The sequence below is a fragment of the Cetorhinus maximus genome, chromosome 4 (assembly GCF_964194155.1).
Source record: "Cetorhinus maximus chromosome 4, sCetMax3.hap1.1, whole genome shotgun sequence".
Taxonomy (NCBI): domain Eukaryota; kingdom Metazoa; phylum Chordata; class Chondrichthyes; order Lamniformes; family Cetorhinidae; genus Cetorhinus; species Cetorhinus maximus.
In genome coordinates this window covers 120,232,651-120,250,630 of record NC_135882.1, presented here as the reverse complement: position 1 = coordinate 120,250,630, position 17,980 = coordinate 120,232,651, and the positions used below count along the sequence as shown (strand labels likewise).

At 43.7% G+C, this 17,980-nt stretch overlaps 1 protein-coding gene across 6 annotated transcripts in view; it reads left to right on the top strand.

Annotated features, from left to right (window-relative positions):
* mmp16a (matrix metallopeptidase 16a (membrane-inserted)) overlaps nt 1-17,980 on the top strand; it is a 280,337-nt gene that overhangs the window by 246,445 nt on the left and 15,912 nt on the right. For all 6 annotated transcript variants that reach the window (XM_078540700.1, XM_078540705.1, XM_078540701.1 and 3 more), the window contains one exon: nt 7,829-7,979. In XM_078540700.1, the coding sequence (XP_078396826.1) occupies nt 7,829-7,979 (151 nt within the window). The remainder of the gene's footprint in view (nt 1-7,828; nt 7,980-17,980) is intronic.

Sequence of the window (17,980 nt, the reverse complement as noted above, 5' to 3'; positions counted from 1 at the left end):
AAGTCTGAATGAAATCCCCCCATCCCACCTAAAAAACCTGGGTTGTTAATTTGAGACCAAAATTGGCATTAATGACTCTTCATAAGACCTTTGTTGATTTTTAAAAACTTTTTACCTATACAGAATAACAACTCAAAGCAGGGTAATGCACAGTGTCTTATCCCTTATTATTATTAGGGATATTAGAGCATTGTAATCTGTGCTAGCAATGTATGTATGTTCCAGAGCCGGTGGACAGCTAACAAAGGCTGAGACTCCTATTGTATCATTTTCCACTAATAGCTTTACTGCACATCTGCAAAGCTTCAGCACAGTGACCCATGGCACCATGCCTCCAAGTAATTAATATTCATCAATCTAAAAATAAAGGTACTTGTACATTTTCCACAAAAAAATTGATATGTACATTTTGAAACAACATGATAAATCACGTTTTTCTACAAATTGCAAGAAAGAGCACTGAAAAGAGCCCAATGTCAGCACATATTTTGTTCTATCATGTATTTGCATTTACATAGATTGACTACTTATATTTTCCATTTTCAAATCTGCTGTTAAAAGGCTTTATCCTTTTTAGGCAGCATCCGTTCCATAACAAGACTTCCTCAATGAGACTGAAAGTTGTTTGCTACACCCATCAGTCATCCAATTTAATGGCCATTAGGTTGCAGATAGGTCTGCAGCTCCACACAGACCATTTGATATAATGTTCATACATCAATAAAGAGGCTTAGAAGCCTGTTACTAAGTTACAGGTTAGTTTATTATGAAATTTTTGTCTTGTCTGTTAGATGAAACAGAAAACCACTTTCAGCTATTAATCAACTACTGGAAAGATGCTCTGTCCTGGAGGAGTGGGAGAGAATTGAAACATATTGCAGTTCTTCCTCCTGTAATAGTGCTCTCCCAGTATAACAAATCAGCTGGAATGAGTATGAGAAAAATCAGGTAGAACGACAGGAAATTCCTTGCGGAACTGTTAACCATGAGCAGTCAGACATTCAATTTATGCTGTTGCCAAGAAAAGCGAAGAGCTCAGCAACTCAGAAACACCCTTAGAGCAGAGACTGCTGCAGTCCACCGATGTATTTTGTGAGTTACAATGAAGTTTAAATGGTGAAGGAGTTGTTCCAGCAGTGAGTGGCTTTGGAGATTGGGTGGTCTGCAAACAACCCACCACAAACTGAAAGGAGTAAGAGTGTAGGAGGAGCTTCAGCTAAATTACTTTGGGCAATAAAGCAGCCTACTTTTTTTTTAAAAATGAGTGTTTACAAAGCTTCATTAAGCTAATGAATCAGAGTTTACTAGTTCTTCACATTACATATGTATATTTTTAAATTATAATCCACACATTCAGTTTTTCTGTAGGGTCCTTCAGCTCTACAGCATTTTCAGATTACTATAACAGGAATTTGTTTCCAGCTTAGTAATACATTTTCCCCCAATTGATCTTTGTCTCAGTATTTATACCTGCAGGACTGACTTGTTGGTTCAGCATATTTAAAAGATTATTTCTCATACAGCTGCCTTGCCAGCAGAATGGGGTTGTGATAAATATGAAAAATCTTACACAATATTCCAGGGCTTTTCATAAGATTCAGTGATGACCCTGCTCTGGCTATTTCTAGCAGCTGAAATTAATTCCCCTCGAAAACTCCATATTGTTTTCTTTCTTCCAATCAGAAGCTTAATAAGCCTTGACCAACATGACAAATCTTTGATGAATTCCAGGAGATGGATCTATGTCTGACAACATCATTTGATTGATTTCTGACATAAGTTGATGAAGATGGAAATAATATTTTTAGATTGTAACGATAAATCTACCAGCATCTGTGAGAACAAGCAGCTTTATGTGACTTCACAAATATGCATAACCGTCTGCAATTTCTTGATAAGCTCAATTAAATTGTGCTGCTTGGTAGCACTGAGAACTGGAAACAGCAATTCTCTACACAGCAGGATCACTTACTGGTCTGGTCTCTGCCATCATAGGAAGTCTATCAGGCTGTGAGAATAGCAGCATGGTTCCAATGGAAGGGATAGCAAATTAGTCAGTGAGTCACCTTGGACGAGTCTCACACATCCCTTAACCACAGCTCAAGAGTTGGACGTGTAAGAAGAGATCACTAAGTGGTTGCAATTCCCAGTGGTGCTCCTGAACATTTTGCCCAATGCAGTTTACTCTGCCTATGCATGGAGAAAATTCCCCCAGTTCTTCCACCGTTCCCTCATTTAAATATGAGTGGTGCAGTCATCTGCTGGAAGTGCAGGGGTCTCAATGCCTTCAACAAAGGGAAATGTGCTGGTAGTCTCTTAAGGTGGTGCCTGCACTTCCTGTTGATGACAGTGTTTCAAACTTGTATTTTTTGCTTTGTTTTGTGCTGAGATCAAGAAAAAGACTAATGCCCAGGGGACAAGCAGGATAACCCATGTCAGGAGAAATCTTTGAATGGTTGGATCAGTAAAGTTCAAATCCAACAGCAACAAATAAGCATCTATTCAAGAGTGCAAAGTCAAGAAACATAAACAGAAAAGCATGAGATTAATCTCATGAAAAGGTTGGTTGGGACTGCTAGACTGCTAGTTTGAAAAACACACAGTATTCACCTTGGGGTAAGAGTGCACCATATCAGAATTCCCATGGTGGTAAGGACTCATCCCCAAAACATCGAAATGAATGCTTAATGAGACTTATGCCATGGAGTTGCTCTAAGCACTGATGGACCTAGTGCATGCCCTTCAGAAAATCCAGGGTGCATAAAAGTGGAGTTTTAGACCCAAAACCTGAGATTCAGAAGAAGAAGACATTTTTGCCCATTTTACCTCATTCTTCCAATGCACTAACCAATTGACCTGAGTACAGCTATTTAGCCCTGGGATTCCTGCATACAGATCACCTGGCCATCAAGTAATATGAAATCTGTTGATTTCCAGTTGAACTTCACTATCACCATGCACTTTAATGGACATAAACACCCTGTTGCCTGTGCTTGCAAAGATCACACCAAGGCATCAGGACAACATTTGGCTGTGTGTGGTATCAAGCAAAACTGAAGTCAATGGAAATCAGGGGGAAACTCTCTGCTGGTTGGAGTCACACCCAGCACAAAGGAAGATGGTTGTGGTTGTTGGAGGTCAGTCATCTCAGTTCCAGGGCATCACTGCAGGAGTTCCTCAGGGTAGTGTCCTAAGCCCAACCATCTTCAGCTGCTTCATCAATGACCTTCCTTACATCATAAGGTCAGAAGCGGGGATGTTTGCTGATGATTGCACAATGTTCAGTATCATTTGCAACTCCTCAGATACTGAAGCAGTCTGTAGCCATATTGAGAAAGTGACGAGTAACATTCACAGCACTCAAATGTCAGGCAATGACCATCTCCAGCAAGAGAGAAACTAACTATCTCCCCTTGATATTCAATGGCATTACCATCACCAAACACACCGTTGAACTAGACCAGCCACATATATACTGTGGCTACAAGAACAGGTCAGAGACTGGGAATTGTGAGGCGAGTAATTCACCCCCTGACTCCCAAAGCCTGACCACCATCTACAAGGCAGAAGTCGGAATGACCTCTGTGTGATGGAATACTCCCCACTTACCTGGATTAATGCAGCTCCAACAACATTCAAGAAGTTCGACACCATCCAGGACAAAGCAGCCTGCTTAATTGGTGCCCTATCCACCACCTTAAACATTCACTTCCTCCACTATCGACACACAGTGTGCCATATACAAGATGCACTGCAGTGACTCACCAAGGTTTCTTTCACAGCATCTTCCAAACCCACAGCCTCTACCTCCTGGAAGAACAAGGGCAGCAGATGCATGTGAACACCAACACCTGCAAGTTCCCCTCAAAGCCCAACAGCATCCTGACTTTTTTTTTATTCATTCATGGGATGTGGGCATCACTGGCTAGGCCAGCACTTATTGACCATCCCTAATTGCACTTGAGAAGATGGTGGTGAGCCCTCTTCTTAAACTGCTGCAATCCATTTGGTGTAGATACACCCACCATATCACCGTTCCTTCACTGTCGCCGAGTCAAAACCCTGGAACTCCCTCCCTAACAGCACTGTGGGTTTACCTATATCACATGCACTGAAGCGGTTCAAGAAGACAGCTCACCACCACTTTTTCAAGGGCAATTATGGATGGGCAAAAAATGCTGGCCTTATCAGTGATGCCCATATCCTCATAAAGAATAAGAAAAAGCTATGAATGTCAGAAATATTCAATCTCTTGAGAATACAACCATTACATCAGCAAAGACATGCCGATCCAAACTGACTTGCCCATTCTACCACCAACCCATCTCAAATCTAAAAAGCCATTTTGGACGGTCCCAGAAGTTTTTCAATGATCTCCCCTCAGAATTGATAACAGATGGCATAATGCTTGGAAGAACAGGAACACACTAAATGCAGTTCTTATGGAGGGCCCCAAAGTACCATCAGAAGGATCAAACATTCCCCACAAACGGTGGACAAATGTTAACCACCTCAGAACTGGTCATAAGATAAAAGCAAAATATTGTGGATGCTGGAAATCTGAAACAAAAACAGAAAATGCTGGAAAAACTCAGCAGGTCTGACAGCATCTGTGGAGAGAAAAAAAAACAGAGCTAACGTTTTGAGTCCTTATGACTCTTCTTCAGAATTGGTCATGGCAGATGCTGCTACCTTCTCCATAGATGGAAGATTATCGCATTTCTATCATACGACTGATGGCTCTTCGTCAGACAACGGAGCACTTCTTCAAACACTGCCAACAGTGGGGACTCGTAGACAACCTACAAGGTATCTGCACGCTGACACTGGAAGCGTTGGCTTGGATATCTGATCTAAATATTAATATTTGATTTGTTTTTTGCTACTATCATACAAAAGAAGATCTTCTTTACCTTCAAGCCTCATAGGAAAAAACTATGGGCACATTCTTACCACCTTAACCCCTGTTGGAATGACGGGACCATATTTTGAGTTTGAAACCTGATTCTCCACAACACACATGGCAATTGCTTTTTACCAGGTCAAACCAATCAGCAGCCCACCTCTGGACTTGCTGACCAATTGTGGGCGTGGGGAAGCAGGCAGGATTTCCAATTAAAAGGACCATGACATGTTTCAGAAAAGTTCATCAGAACTTGAATTTTCCAGGATGCAATAACTACAGGAATGGAGGGAAGACCTGGGAAGGCTGCTCCTGGAACTCTGACTCCCATCGGGATGTCCAGCTGAAGGATCTGAAGGACTGCAGTAAATTGAGCTTTCCCAAGGGCAGGAGAGAGAGGACAACCTCTCTAACCAAGCAGCATGAATGGAATTGGCTGAAGAAGTGAATATCAGGAGTGCGCTCCCTCCAACCTGGAGACAGAGCATCAAGAGGTTCCAGGACCTCAGAAGGCTAGGAAACGTGAGTGGTACAACCCCACATTCTGACTGACCCAACATTCTTCTGCACAGCACTTCTCAGAAAAACACACTTGAAGCTCCACCCATTTACTTCTCTCCAGGCACCTCACACCTGCATCTGAACGGCCCAAACTCACACTCACCCCCTCAGCTTCTTGTTCTCTTGCACCAATGCTTCACAGTCACCTTCCACAAATGTTCTCTCTTCTGCGCAAAAGCCAGTCTGAGCACTCACACCTCTCTGCTTTCTCTCCTTGCAGAAGAAGAATGCCCACAACTTTGCGAGAGGTAGTGAGCTGGTGCAGAGATGCAGGGGAGGCGCCTGCTCTCCAATGACAGGCACCTTATCAACCACTGACAATTCATGCTCAGCTGCCCCCCTGGGAAGGAGGCTTTGTTCCAGGAGACTGCAGATGTCAATAGCAACCTGCCGTGAAAGCCTGAGCCTCCTGAGGTACTGGCATTCAGACATGTTGAGAGAGCTAATCTTCTGCCTGTAGACCCTGAGGTCTCACCTCCGTCCAGCTAGATCTTGGTGTCCTTCCCCTTCATCCTATGGAGGGTTGGGCTGAAGGGAAGGCAGCTGGTGCTGCTGCTGTTGTCAGTGATGTGGCCTCTGATCTTCACCTTCAGCAAAGATGGGAGTTGGAGCTCCATTAGCTACTCCCATGCCACGGTAGAGGCTGGCAGCAGGGAGGTGTAGCTGAAGCTGAGTGAGGTGCTGAAGGTGAGTGAGATGCCTTCCAAGAAGTTGACAATTGCCTGTCAAGTGGTGATGACATCCTCTGAAAGAAGAAGTGCTTTGAACTAGAGGCTTTCAATGGACAAAGCTGGAGCTCTTCAGTGTAACTGATCAAAGCTTGCCCAGCTTGTCAGTTTCACTGAAGAATCTCTTTCTCCTGTTCACTCACATTGGTGATCCTGGCAAGTTGCTGACAGGTCTGGAAACAAATTCCATGGTTGGGAAATCCAGGATTTATAAGCACCTCATGATTGTTTTATTAACAACCTTGAGGAGCTCTTAATTACTTATCCAAGGTGGTCTCCTCTCTCTTTCATGAAATGTGAACATCACTGGCAAGGGCATAATTTGTTGGCCATTCCTAATTGCCCTTGAAATGAATGGCTTGTGAGGCCATTTCAGAGGTAGCCACACTGCTCTGGGTCTAGAGTCACATATAGACCAAATGAGGTAAGGAAGGCAGTTTTCCTTCCCTAAAGGGTATTAATGAACCAGATGAGTTTTTATGACAGTCAACAATAGCTTCATGGTCACCATCACAGAGACTAGCTTTCAATTCCAGACTTTTTTATTAATTAAATTTAAATTCCACCCAGCTGCTGTAGCAGGATTTAAACCCAGGTTCCCAGAGTATTAGCTTGGGCCTCCAGATTACTAGCCCAGTGATATCACCACTATGCTACCATCTCCCCTTCACCCTTGGGTAAGATAGAATAGGATGGGGGCACATCAGGACACTGACCCAATGCCAGTTTCCAGGACATTCTATCCCGTCCACCCCCCTAACCCACCTCTAATGACCTGGGAAAATTCTGCCCTATGTTTTGATGAAGTTGCCCATTTACAAATAAAGTGAAAACACTTTCTGTGTGTCAGGATAGTTTACAGACCACCCCAATGAAAGATTTCGTGCATGAAATGCTAACTGTTTTTGTTAGCTTTGTCGAGATCTAGAAAATTTATTGGTTCCTTATGATCCATCAAAAATAGTACAGGTATTGTAATTTTAAAAATCTGAGCCTTGCTTTAGAAAACCTGAGGTAAACTATACACAATGCGCATACCAGCAAATGGTAGTATAATACTGCCGAGAGCTCTTCAGTATGTCAATACTGTGTATGAGGCCATCATAATTTCATCACCATTACTATAAATACAGTGGAAGCTCAAGGATCCAAGTTGCAATTCTTCCAGTTATTTGTCAAATTACTTTTGGGGATAAACTTTGTGCAAGACATTGCATCATTATACATCTCATGATCAGCAATCTCCTCCTGTCTGATATGTATTGGCTTCACAGCTGATGAAAGATTTAATTTATTTTCTGCATATTTGTATCTGACTTGCCTTTATTCCAGTCTAAGCGTGGTGCTCTAACATACAAGACAAAAATACAGAGTATACACTTATGTATTAGTCACCTTTTTTTATGATAATAATAGCAGTTCAGAAAACACTGCAACAAAGGAAGTGGAAGTCCATCCTGTGCTTTTGGTGCATCAAGTAGATGAGTTGTCATCATTGTGAATATATCAGGCAAACGGCAAAATGAAGGCCATCTCTTTTAACAAGATGCAGTTAACCTAGGAGATAGGCATTTTTTAGCTTAATCATTTACTCAGTAGAATTAAACTAAGAATGTTACAAATCATTTTTTTGCAGGGAGTAAGTACTGGGTCTTTAAGGAAGCTACGCTGGAGTTAGGATATCCTCAGAATGTGGTGGAACTAGGAAGTGGAGTGCCTTCTCAGGGAATTGATACAGCAGTGTGGTGGGAAGATGTTGGTAAAACCTACTTCTTCAAAGGAGACAGGTTAGTGCCTCTGCCTGTGGTCTGTGTGTGATAAATCAAAGTGATTGATGTGCTTTTAAGTGTTGATGTTGATGCCCTATGACATATGTGAGAAGCCTTTTAACGGGAGAGTAAAGATGAAGGTCCTCCTCACTTACGAGTATTTTCACACAAATTCATTATGCAAATAGGGATTATAATGTTTGCACAATGGTACCCAAACAATCTATTACCCTTTAGAGTTATGTCTGTTGAACTCATCATTCGGTGCACAGACTGACCCCTGGTGGAAGCTGAATTCTCATGGAATTGCACTGGACAAGTGTGTGCAGTTGCTTTAGGTATTGTGTGTGCTTGTTAAGCTTCCTCCTGTCAAATTCTTATGCAATGATATGAAACACTGGAGAATTTTCAAGCGCATCACAGATCCACATGAGTCATTCCCATTGTTGTTTGATTCAGGCTTTACAACATAAAAAATTGCAACTACCCAATGTCAGTGTTAAATATTTTATTTGAAACATCACCTGCTTATTTTGAAAATAGTTATGCAGATCATTCTAGAGCAGCACTGGTACGAATTTACCTCAAGTGATTTTTATAATGTAAATTTTCTATGTAATTGTCAAACTGACAAAAACAGCCACAGCTTTTGCCTGTAGGCTTCATAAGTGGAATTGGCATAATGTAAATATGGTAACTGTGTGCAGCCTGAATCTGCCATTGTTTACAAGCTTTTATCTGGGCATAAAAGGATATCAGTGTGATGATGTAAATATGAACAATCTTTCAGCCAGATACCTCTACAGGTAGGCTATTTGAGGCATGGGTGTGGATGGGGGTTGAGGAAGTATGAGGGATGAGGGCTAGAGGACCCCCATTCCAATCTCCAGTCATTTTTACTCGCACAGGATAAGGATGTGGGTAGCAATCCCACATGAACCACTGCCAACCTTGCCAGCTCTATTTCAGGGAGTGGGCATTTCAGACCCCACACAATGTTGATGAAATCGGGTTGGCTTTTGCTGGAGAAGTGGTTCATGTTTCCTCAGAGGAGTCATGAACCATTGGGGACTCTTGTCTGGAGTTGGGCAATTTTTGATGGGTAATCTAAAAGGTGTTTAATATGATATATGATGACTTTCTTTAAGAATTTAAATAATAGTTTAATGTTTTTGTATGGCTTTAAGTATGTTTTCAATGCAGCACTTGTTCATAGAGCTCTGTCCTTAAAAGGAAATGGACTATTAAATTTACTAGCACTATATAAGGGCTCGGATGCATTAAAGTCCCTTCTCCAGTGGATAAATTCCTCTTCTGCATTCTATAATATGGAAAATCAGATATGAATGTATGATTTTCACATTGATTTAATGTCCTGACATCTGGTGATCCTTTGAAGCATTCTTCCAGTTTCCAATACGTATAGAACCAATGAGGAAAAAATAATATTTGCAAATCTTTGATATGCTTATGAAATTTAAAAGAACAACAATCAGGCATTTAACATTTCCTTTGAAAAAAATTGCCTCTCTTACGTTTTCATAAAACTGTCAATCAAACACAGCCAATGAAAGTCCCATAAAAAACCTTAATCCACTTAATACTTCTTATTGCACACCAATATTGAAAAACCACTTCAAAAAAATAAAGTTATTACAACCTCTTAAAACTGACAATCAAACAAAATTAGACGTCCCCTTTGTATCTGTGTAAGCAAACTCCTACTTGGCGGTGTCCATTAGTCAATCTTGGAACTCAGCCAAGCATTCATATTGAGGTCACCTGGAAAACATCAGACCAGCTGTTCAGCCTGCTCCTGTTGATATAGTTGCCTGCTGGCACTTAGTTTCTGATCTGCTACAGGCCCTATCATTTCATCAGGAGCTATCATTTGAAAATTCTTCAGTGTTCTTAGAGCATTAGTGAAGTCTGACAAAGTGCCCCAGAAAGTCTCCTAATATGCCTTTCACAGTTCCAACAAGTGTCAGCTCACCACCACCTTCTCAAGGGCAACTAAGGATGAGCAATAATTGCTGGCCAAGCCAGTGAAGCCCATATCACATGAATGAGCTTTTAAAAAATGAACATGAAGTGGTGAATATTCTTTTAAGTAACACTTGAAATCCACATCACTGGCTTTTTTATTGTCAAATAGCTGGTCGCTATTAGAAGAGGATGTAAGGACCTACAACAGCCACCAAAATACCATGTAGCCTCCTTAATGAATGCTAGAAGGCATGTTAAGTGGCAATCAATGTCTTAATGAGCCCATGGGCAGCCGTTCCAAGTGTAGGCTTCAACTCCTTTACCAAAATGTATGTCCTACAGTTCAACACCTCATCTTGCCCATCTCAGGTGATCTTTACACCTGAACCCACTGCCAAGGTTTTGGTCACCTGCCCTAATATCTTCTTATGAGGCTTGGTGTCAAATTTCTAAAGTAAATGGCCAAGTTTCTTAATGCTGCCTAGTAATGTAAGCTCCTGAGAACCAGAATCATTTGCTTGTTTTTCCAAGCCTTGTCCAATCTCAGTTTGGGTTCTGCCAGGGTCCCTCAGCTCCTGACCTCATTACAGCCTTGGTTCAAACATGAATAAAACAGCTCAACTCCTGAAGTGAGGTGAGAGTGACTGTCCTTGACATCAAGGCCGCATTTGACTGAGTTTGGCATCAAAGAGTCCAAGCAAATCTGGAGTCAGTGGGAAACAGGGGGAAAAATCTCTACTGGTTGGAGTCATAACTGGCACAAAGGAAGATGGTTGTGGTTGTTGGAGGTTAATCATCTCAGTTCCAGGACATCACTGCAGGAGTTCCTCAAGGTCCTAGGCCCAAACATCTTCAGTTGTTTCATCAATGAACTTCCTTCCATCATAAGGTCAGAAGTGGGGATGTTTGCTGCTGATTGCACAGTGTTCAAAATCATTCGCAACTCCTCGCAGCCCTCATGTCCAAATGCAGCAAGACTTGGGCTGAGAAGTAGCAAGTAACATTCATGCCACACAAGTGCCAGGCAATGACCACCTCCAACAAGAGAGAATCTAACCATCGCACCTTGACACTCAATGGTATTACCATCACTGAATCCCCCACTATCAACACCTAGGGGTTACCGTTGACTAGAAACTGAACTGGACAGCCATATAAATACTGTGGCTACAAGAGGAGGTCAGAGGCTAGGAAACCTGTGGTGAATAACTCACCTCCTGACACCCCAAAACTTGTCCACCATTACAAGGCGCAAGGCAGGAGTATGATGGAATACTCTCCACTTGCCTGGATGAGTGCAGCTCCAACAACACTCGAGAAGCTCGACACCATCCAGGACAAAGTTTGCTTGGCACCCACAAGCATTCACTCCCTCCACCACCGACGCACAGTAGCAGCAGTGTGTGCCATGTACAAGATGCACTGCAGGGACTCACCAAGGGTCCTTCGGCAGCATCTTCCATACCCATGCCTGCTACCACCTGGAGGGACAAGGGCAGCGGATAGATGGGAACACCACCACCTGGGAGTCCTCCTCCAAGTCACTCACCATCCTGACTTGGAAATATATCGCTCTTCCTTCATTGTCACTGGGTCAAAACCCTGGAACCCACTCCCTGAACTCGGCACTGTGGGCGTACCTACACCACATCGACTGCATTTCAGGAAGGCAGCTCACCACTTACCTCAAAGGCAATTAGGGATGGGCAATAAATGCTAGCCCAGCCAGCGACACCCACACCCCATGAATGAATTTTAAAAAGCCTGAACCTCAGTGAGGGACAGTGTGTGAGACCCGGTCGCTTCAGTAAAGATGCCGTCACTGAAATCTGCCACCTGTTGCAACCACAACTGCAACTTCATAAAGGATGTCACAGACAGGAAGGCCCATCATTATGTCAGGTTTGCTCTGGATGAAGATAGCCAGGCTGTGAGATTCACTGGTTTCACCGCCATCTCAGGCTCCCCAAGAGCGCAGGGTGCAATAGACTGCACCCATGTGGCTTTATAGGCTCCATGGCAGCAGGCCCTAGTATTTATAAACCACAAGGGCTACCATTCCATCAATGTACAACTGGTGTGTGATCACCGGAAGCACATACTGCACATTTGTGCACGGTATCCTGGGAGTTGCCATGACTCCTACATCCTGAATCACTCCCATGTGCCTGAGATTTTTGAGAGGCGATTATGTCTGCAGGGTTGGCTGCTTACGGATAAGGGGCACCCATTGAAACACTGGCTGATGACACCGTTACGTCGCCCTCAGAGTCATTCCGAGGAGAGATATAACACTGCTCACGGCTCCACACATTCCCTCATAGAGCAGACAATGGGGTTTCTGAAGATGTGCTTCCGATGCTTGGACCGCTCAGATGGCTCACTCCAAAACGCCCCCGATAGGGTTCCCCACATCATCGCAGTGTGTTGTGCCCTTCACAATCTAGCTATGCAAAGAGGTGAACTCCTGCCAGAGAATGAACTGGAAGAGGATGAGAGCTCATCAGAGAATGAAGATCCAGAGGCTCAGGGACCTCACAAGGCTGCTGAGGGTCAGTATAAGTACGATCACACCATTGAGGAAGGAAGATGTGGGAGACATGCCCGTGATACGTTCATTGCTGACAGGCTCCAGGAAGAGTAGAGTCAATTGAGGGAATATGGCCGCATCTCTCCAAGCCCTCAATACCATTTTTTTTCAACTCAGGGGATGTCCACCCACTTGCAGCGAGAACGAGTCCCACGTTCACACTAGCGCATTCTGGCCTCAAGAATCGCCAGGTCATGATCTTTGCTTTGGTCTGTGAGGCCCTGCGAGTGAGCTCACTCTGGGAGCTGAGAGCCCACTTAGGAACAAGATCAACTTAAGAGAAAATTCGAAGCCTTCTCCACCATTTAATGATGTAAACACTGCTACGATTGAGATGTGGATATGCCGAGGGATCTCCTCCTCCCGTGCATGTCTTTTCTTCTGTCACTTTAACTGAGGAGACACATATGCTACAGGCAGAGGCGGCTGTGAGTGGCTGCACACCCTTGGAGTGTTCTGAGAGGAAGCCTCCAGGGTGTCCGGCTGACGCTCATCCTCCCTGTGGGTGCCCGAGGGCCCCACCCTGATTCCTGCAGGAGATGGTGCACCTGGAGGGAGGTCAAAGTGCCCTGTCCCCATATCCCCCATATCTTGATGTACCCACCAAGGTGTGTGTCCATGGAGTACATGGCCGAGTGCAAATCCGACAATACCTGCTGGACCAAGGTCCCCATGGTGGTGCCAGCCTTCCCATGGTGGTCTTGAGGTGCTCAGATGTCGGAGCCATGACATCAGACAGAACGCGTACGGGATCCTCCATCGTTCGCTCTAGCCTGCTGAGTGACTGTTGAATCACTGCCTGATGTCCCACCGCCTATTGTTGCATCTCCAGCATTGATTTGGTGGCCGCTTCCAGAGGCTCATCTTCTGACTCGGACTGAGCGGGTGGCTGGTCTCCAGCAGCCCTCCAAGTGTCAGAGACCTGGGCTGTCCCTGCCTCCAACTGATGCGGGGACGTGTCATTGAGGTGTTCCCCAGAAAGTGAGCCTGAGCCTAACCTACATCTGTGCCCCACCGACGTGTGTGCCTCTGAACTGGTGGAGGGTGTGAGCGCCGCGACAGTTCTTCCAGTGCTTCCTCTTCGAATGAAGTCTGGGGGCTCGCACTGGTGGTGTTGGACTGGCTTGGGGGCCTCGATCTGCTAGTGCCTAGAAAATAGAAAATAGAGTTTCAGCTAATGAGCATGAGCTAGATAAGACTGCATGTGATTCACTGTGAATATCAGGATTTGATGAAGTGATGGAGCTGTGATTCGTACTAAGTTGCTGGGAGAGACCAATCTCACCTTCCCCACAGGAAGCTCGGATGCAACCTCCTCAAATTCAGTGAAGGTAATGATGTTGGCCGTTCCCCCCTCTAGTCTGCACTCTCTCGCGCCTGTTGTGCGCCAACTTGGCCTGTATAAAGAAGAAAGAAAGGCATGTGATGAGAAGGGATGGAGCAGAGGCTGGGTAAGATGAATGTCCCCTGTGTGTGGAGAGCCCTCCCCAGAAGGGCCAGGGGATGGAGTGTGAGCAACATGGTAGATAGGATGGTGGCGATGTGAAAGTCTCGGTGAGAGAATGAATGCTGATATGTGTCCCTCACTAATGGTAGCGTGAAACCCCTGAAGAGAGAGGCCGTTTGAGTGAGTGCATGATGTCATGATGCGAGTTTGTTATTGGAGGGAGTTGAAGGATGACTTACCCTGGCGGAGTGAAAAAGATCATTCATCCTCTCCCTGCACTGGCTGGCATTCCGGGCGGGGTTGCCAGCTGCGTTGACCTGCTCTGCGAAGGCCTCCCAGGCCGGAGAGGTGAGGCTGCTGTGCTTCCTGCAGCCATCTCTGATATAGAGCATGTGCTTTTGCACCTGCACCCCTCTGATCAAGGCCTGGAGGGCCTGGTGCGTGGAGCAGGGTGCTGTTCAGGCTCTCAGCCTTCCTGTTCTGGCTGCCAGACATCTCAGGTGGGCTGGAGAGAGTGAGATTGTGTGTTGGACTGGCCTTTAAATATGGCACCCAGACCTTTGAATCCACCAGCTGATGGCGGGCCGACGAACCAGCTTCCAACCCGCCAGATGATTTAGACCAATAAACACCTTTGCATAATTAATGACCGCCCTCAGGCGCGAGTCTCCACCATTCCAGACAGCAGGGTGGGCGCTGCCGAAACTGCCTGCCACCACACTTAGTTTCATGAAGGGAAAATTCCACCCTACGTTTCAAGCCTGTATGACTGTTTTTCAGCTCTGAAGACGAACTATATGAGCTTGAAACGTGAACTTTGTTTCTCTCTCCACAATTGTTGCCAGACCTGCTGAGTTTTTCCAGCATTTTCTGTTTTTATTTCAAATTTCCAGCATCCTAAGTATTTTGCTTTTATTACAGCAGGAACATGACCTACTTTGCTTTATGCTTTGTCCATGTACCAATGAAACTCAGACCCTTATTTGTCTTTTTTACCACAGGGTGATCAGAAGCAGGCGGGCGGGAGGCAAATTGACTATATCTGTCGTGAATATGATGGAGACCCCTACCACTACCCTTTTGACAACTACTTCATCAAATAAATTTTAAATCAATACAATAATCTCAGACAGGAGTTTCCCCACATTTGCTCCTGTCTGTCACCACACCTTCATGAGAGGTGCAGTGGAAATCCCATTTACGGATAAGCAGGATTTTCTGGCAAAGTTTAGGTGACACAGTGGAGAAAATTCCTGCCTAGGCTTTCTTTGTTCTAACTTCATGGACTATGCATGATTTACTGTGGCAAATGCCAAGTAATCCATTTGAAGTTCACTGTGCTATTTGATTTTTTTTTTCCCTGTTTCCTGATTCAACTCTCATTTACCACTGGAAACAAAAGGGTTGAAATTCTTAGCAGCAAGTGTACTGGAAAGAAAAACCAATGTGAATACAAAACAGGATATCCCATTTTGTACTTACTTTCACATTTTTGTTAAAACGATCAACATGAAAATTTTAGCTCAAGAATGTTAATTTATTCTGGATTGTTTAGATGATACTTCAAGATTCTTAAAACCCTGAGTGTGCAAAAGGGCACCACATCACTGTGGTTTTATACTTTTCATCTGGACCTTCTTGTCACATCTATTTTGCTGTGGAAAGGAATATTCAGGGATTGACAAAAGCTCTGGGTTATTGTTATTTTGTGTTTTTTAAATATTGATTTTTTTTGTTGCATTGATGCAGATAACTGGTTAAAAATCGAATAGAAGTAAAAGCAGCCCAGATAAAGGAAAATGAGATCAATAGAAACAGGAAAAACACTCAAAGGAGGAAATACATAAAATATAAGGAAAAGAGGAAATGTCAAAGTCAAATGAGGTAAAACAAAGGAACAAGAGCAACAGCAAGAAAATGAAAGCAGGCAATGCAGAAAAATTGATATAAGACATTAAAAAGAGCCTGAGAAACAATCTTTTTCAAAGAGTGATAGGAAAATAAATGAATATTTAAAACATGTTTACAAAAATGTAATATGAAAGTGATAGCTTGATAGTTTGAAGCTAAGGGGTAACTATGATAGTAATTGTGTCCCGATATTTCACAATTGGCTGACCAGTGATGCCAGCTCATTCACACCAGCAGCCCAGAGAATGATTTGCACTGATTTTGTTGATTTAAGTAGGCTAGTAGCAAATGAAAAGCTTGCAGAGGCCTACACTTGACAGGGAAGTGTATAACCCACAAGGCATCAGCTATTACAGGGCTCCAACTCTGATGGTGTGATGGTGGACAAAGTTGACCAATTGGAGGTAGTTTGATGATTTTCTGCTCCTGGCAGGAAGCGTATATCAGAAACTCAGGGGCACACTAGGTATCATTGCTCTACCATTAATATAAAATGGTCAGAAAATTGTGCACAGCAGCTGCCCAAAATGTTCATAGTACAGCCAGCAGGTGAGGGTTTCAATTGTTCATAATGGTACAGTAGAAATATGTGAGCAACGTAGCTACTTTTGCTGTTGAACAATTGGAGGGCCTGTTGCTGGACGTGCACTAAAGGTGGATGATCTGATTCGAGACTGGAAGCCGCACTCCAATAAAAACACAAGCACAGGATACCTGTGTTAGATCAATGATCCAGTCAATGCATTCATCCAAGTTCCTCACACCTGGTACAAATAAGGAAGAAAAAATGTGTCTGGTATCAGGAAACAACCTGAGAAAAACCCAAAACACTTCACAACTAATGAATTACATTTGAAGTTAAACACTTGTTTTTTCAGACAAATTCATTCATTCGTTCATGTGTGCTCTCTGCAAAGGCTGGCCCTTGGCTCATTATTTACTGATACTTCATCCTGAGCCACTTCATTGGTTGTTATTTCAGTGGTGGTTTATTTTAGGCAAACATGACAGCCAACTTGCAAAACACAGGGACCTGCAATGAGATAAATAACCAGCTGATTTTTTTTTTGTAACGTTGGTTATAGGATGAATGTTGACCGGGACCCCTGGAGAATTACTTGCCTTTCTTTGAAGAGCACCATGGATTGTTTAATAAGCAGGCAGGGATTTGGTTAATCATTTGAAAGGCAGGACCTCTCAGTGTTGCACTGATGTGTCATCTTGAATTATGTGATCATGTTTCTGAGTAGGATGTGATGCCACAATTATTTGACTCAAAGGGGACAGTGACAAGAACTGAGCTAATCGAAGGGAGTAATTTACAATGTCAGCCAAAATCAAAAGACGACCAAGAGTTTAGTAGAAATGGTGTTAAAAGGGAAAGGGGTAACCCTTATGATGAGCTTAAAAGGTATGGGGGTGAAATTGGAGAAAATAAGGTACAGAGCTGTAGTATGGATAGGACTGGGATATTTGATTTAGTAGGTGGATGCAAGTGGGAGAAGCTGCTCAATTGATCGATCATGGAGATGAGCTCCTGGTACTTGTTGTTCAGGTAAGTGGATGGGAAGAGAAGTTTAGGGAGGCAGTTGCTGTATGGAAAAGAATGTGTGGTTATCTTTGCTCTCCAGGATGACCCCATAATAGTGGGTTGCTCGGGTAGAGGAGAGAGTGGGTTTTTTGATCTGATCAATTAATCGGAAGTTTGTGCCCCTTGGACTTGATGGAGTGAAGAAGCAACCTGTACTGGCGAACTGATTGCAATTGAGGTTTTACTGGTGATAAGGATAGTAAAAATGGAAACAATAAAAAAGGCTGACCTGCAATTATGCAAAACTGATGAAAGGTCACAGACCCAAAACGTTAACTCTGGGCGGAGTTTTACGGCCCTGCCATGGTTGTGGCGGGGCCATAAAAAGTGGCGAGCCGTTAAAAAGCCCATTGACTTCAGCGAGGAAAATCCCACTGGCAGGAAGGGCTGTAAAATTCCACCCTCTGTTTCTCTTCAAAGATGCTGCCTGATCTTCTGAGTATTTCCAGCATTTGCTGTTTTTATTTATGATTGGAAGACTGAACCGAGATCTT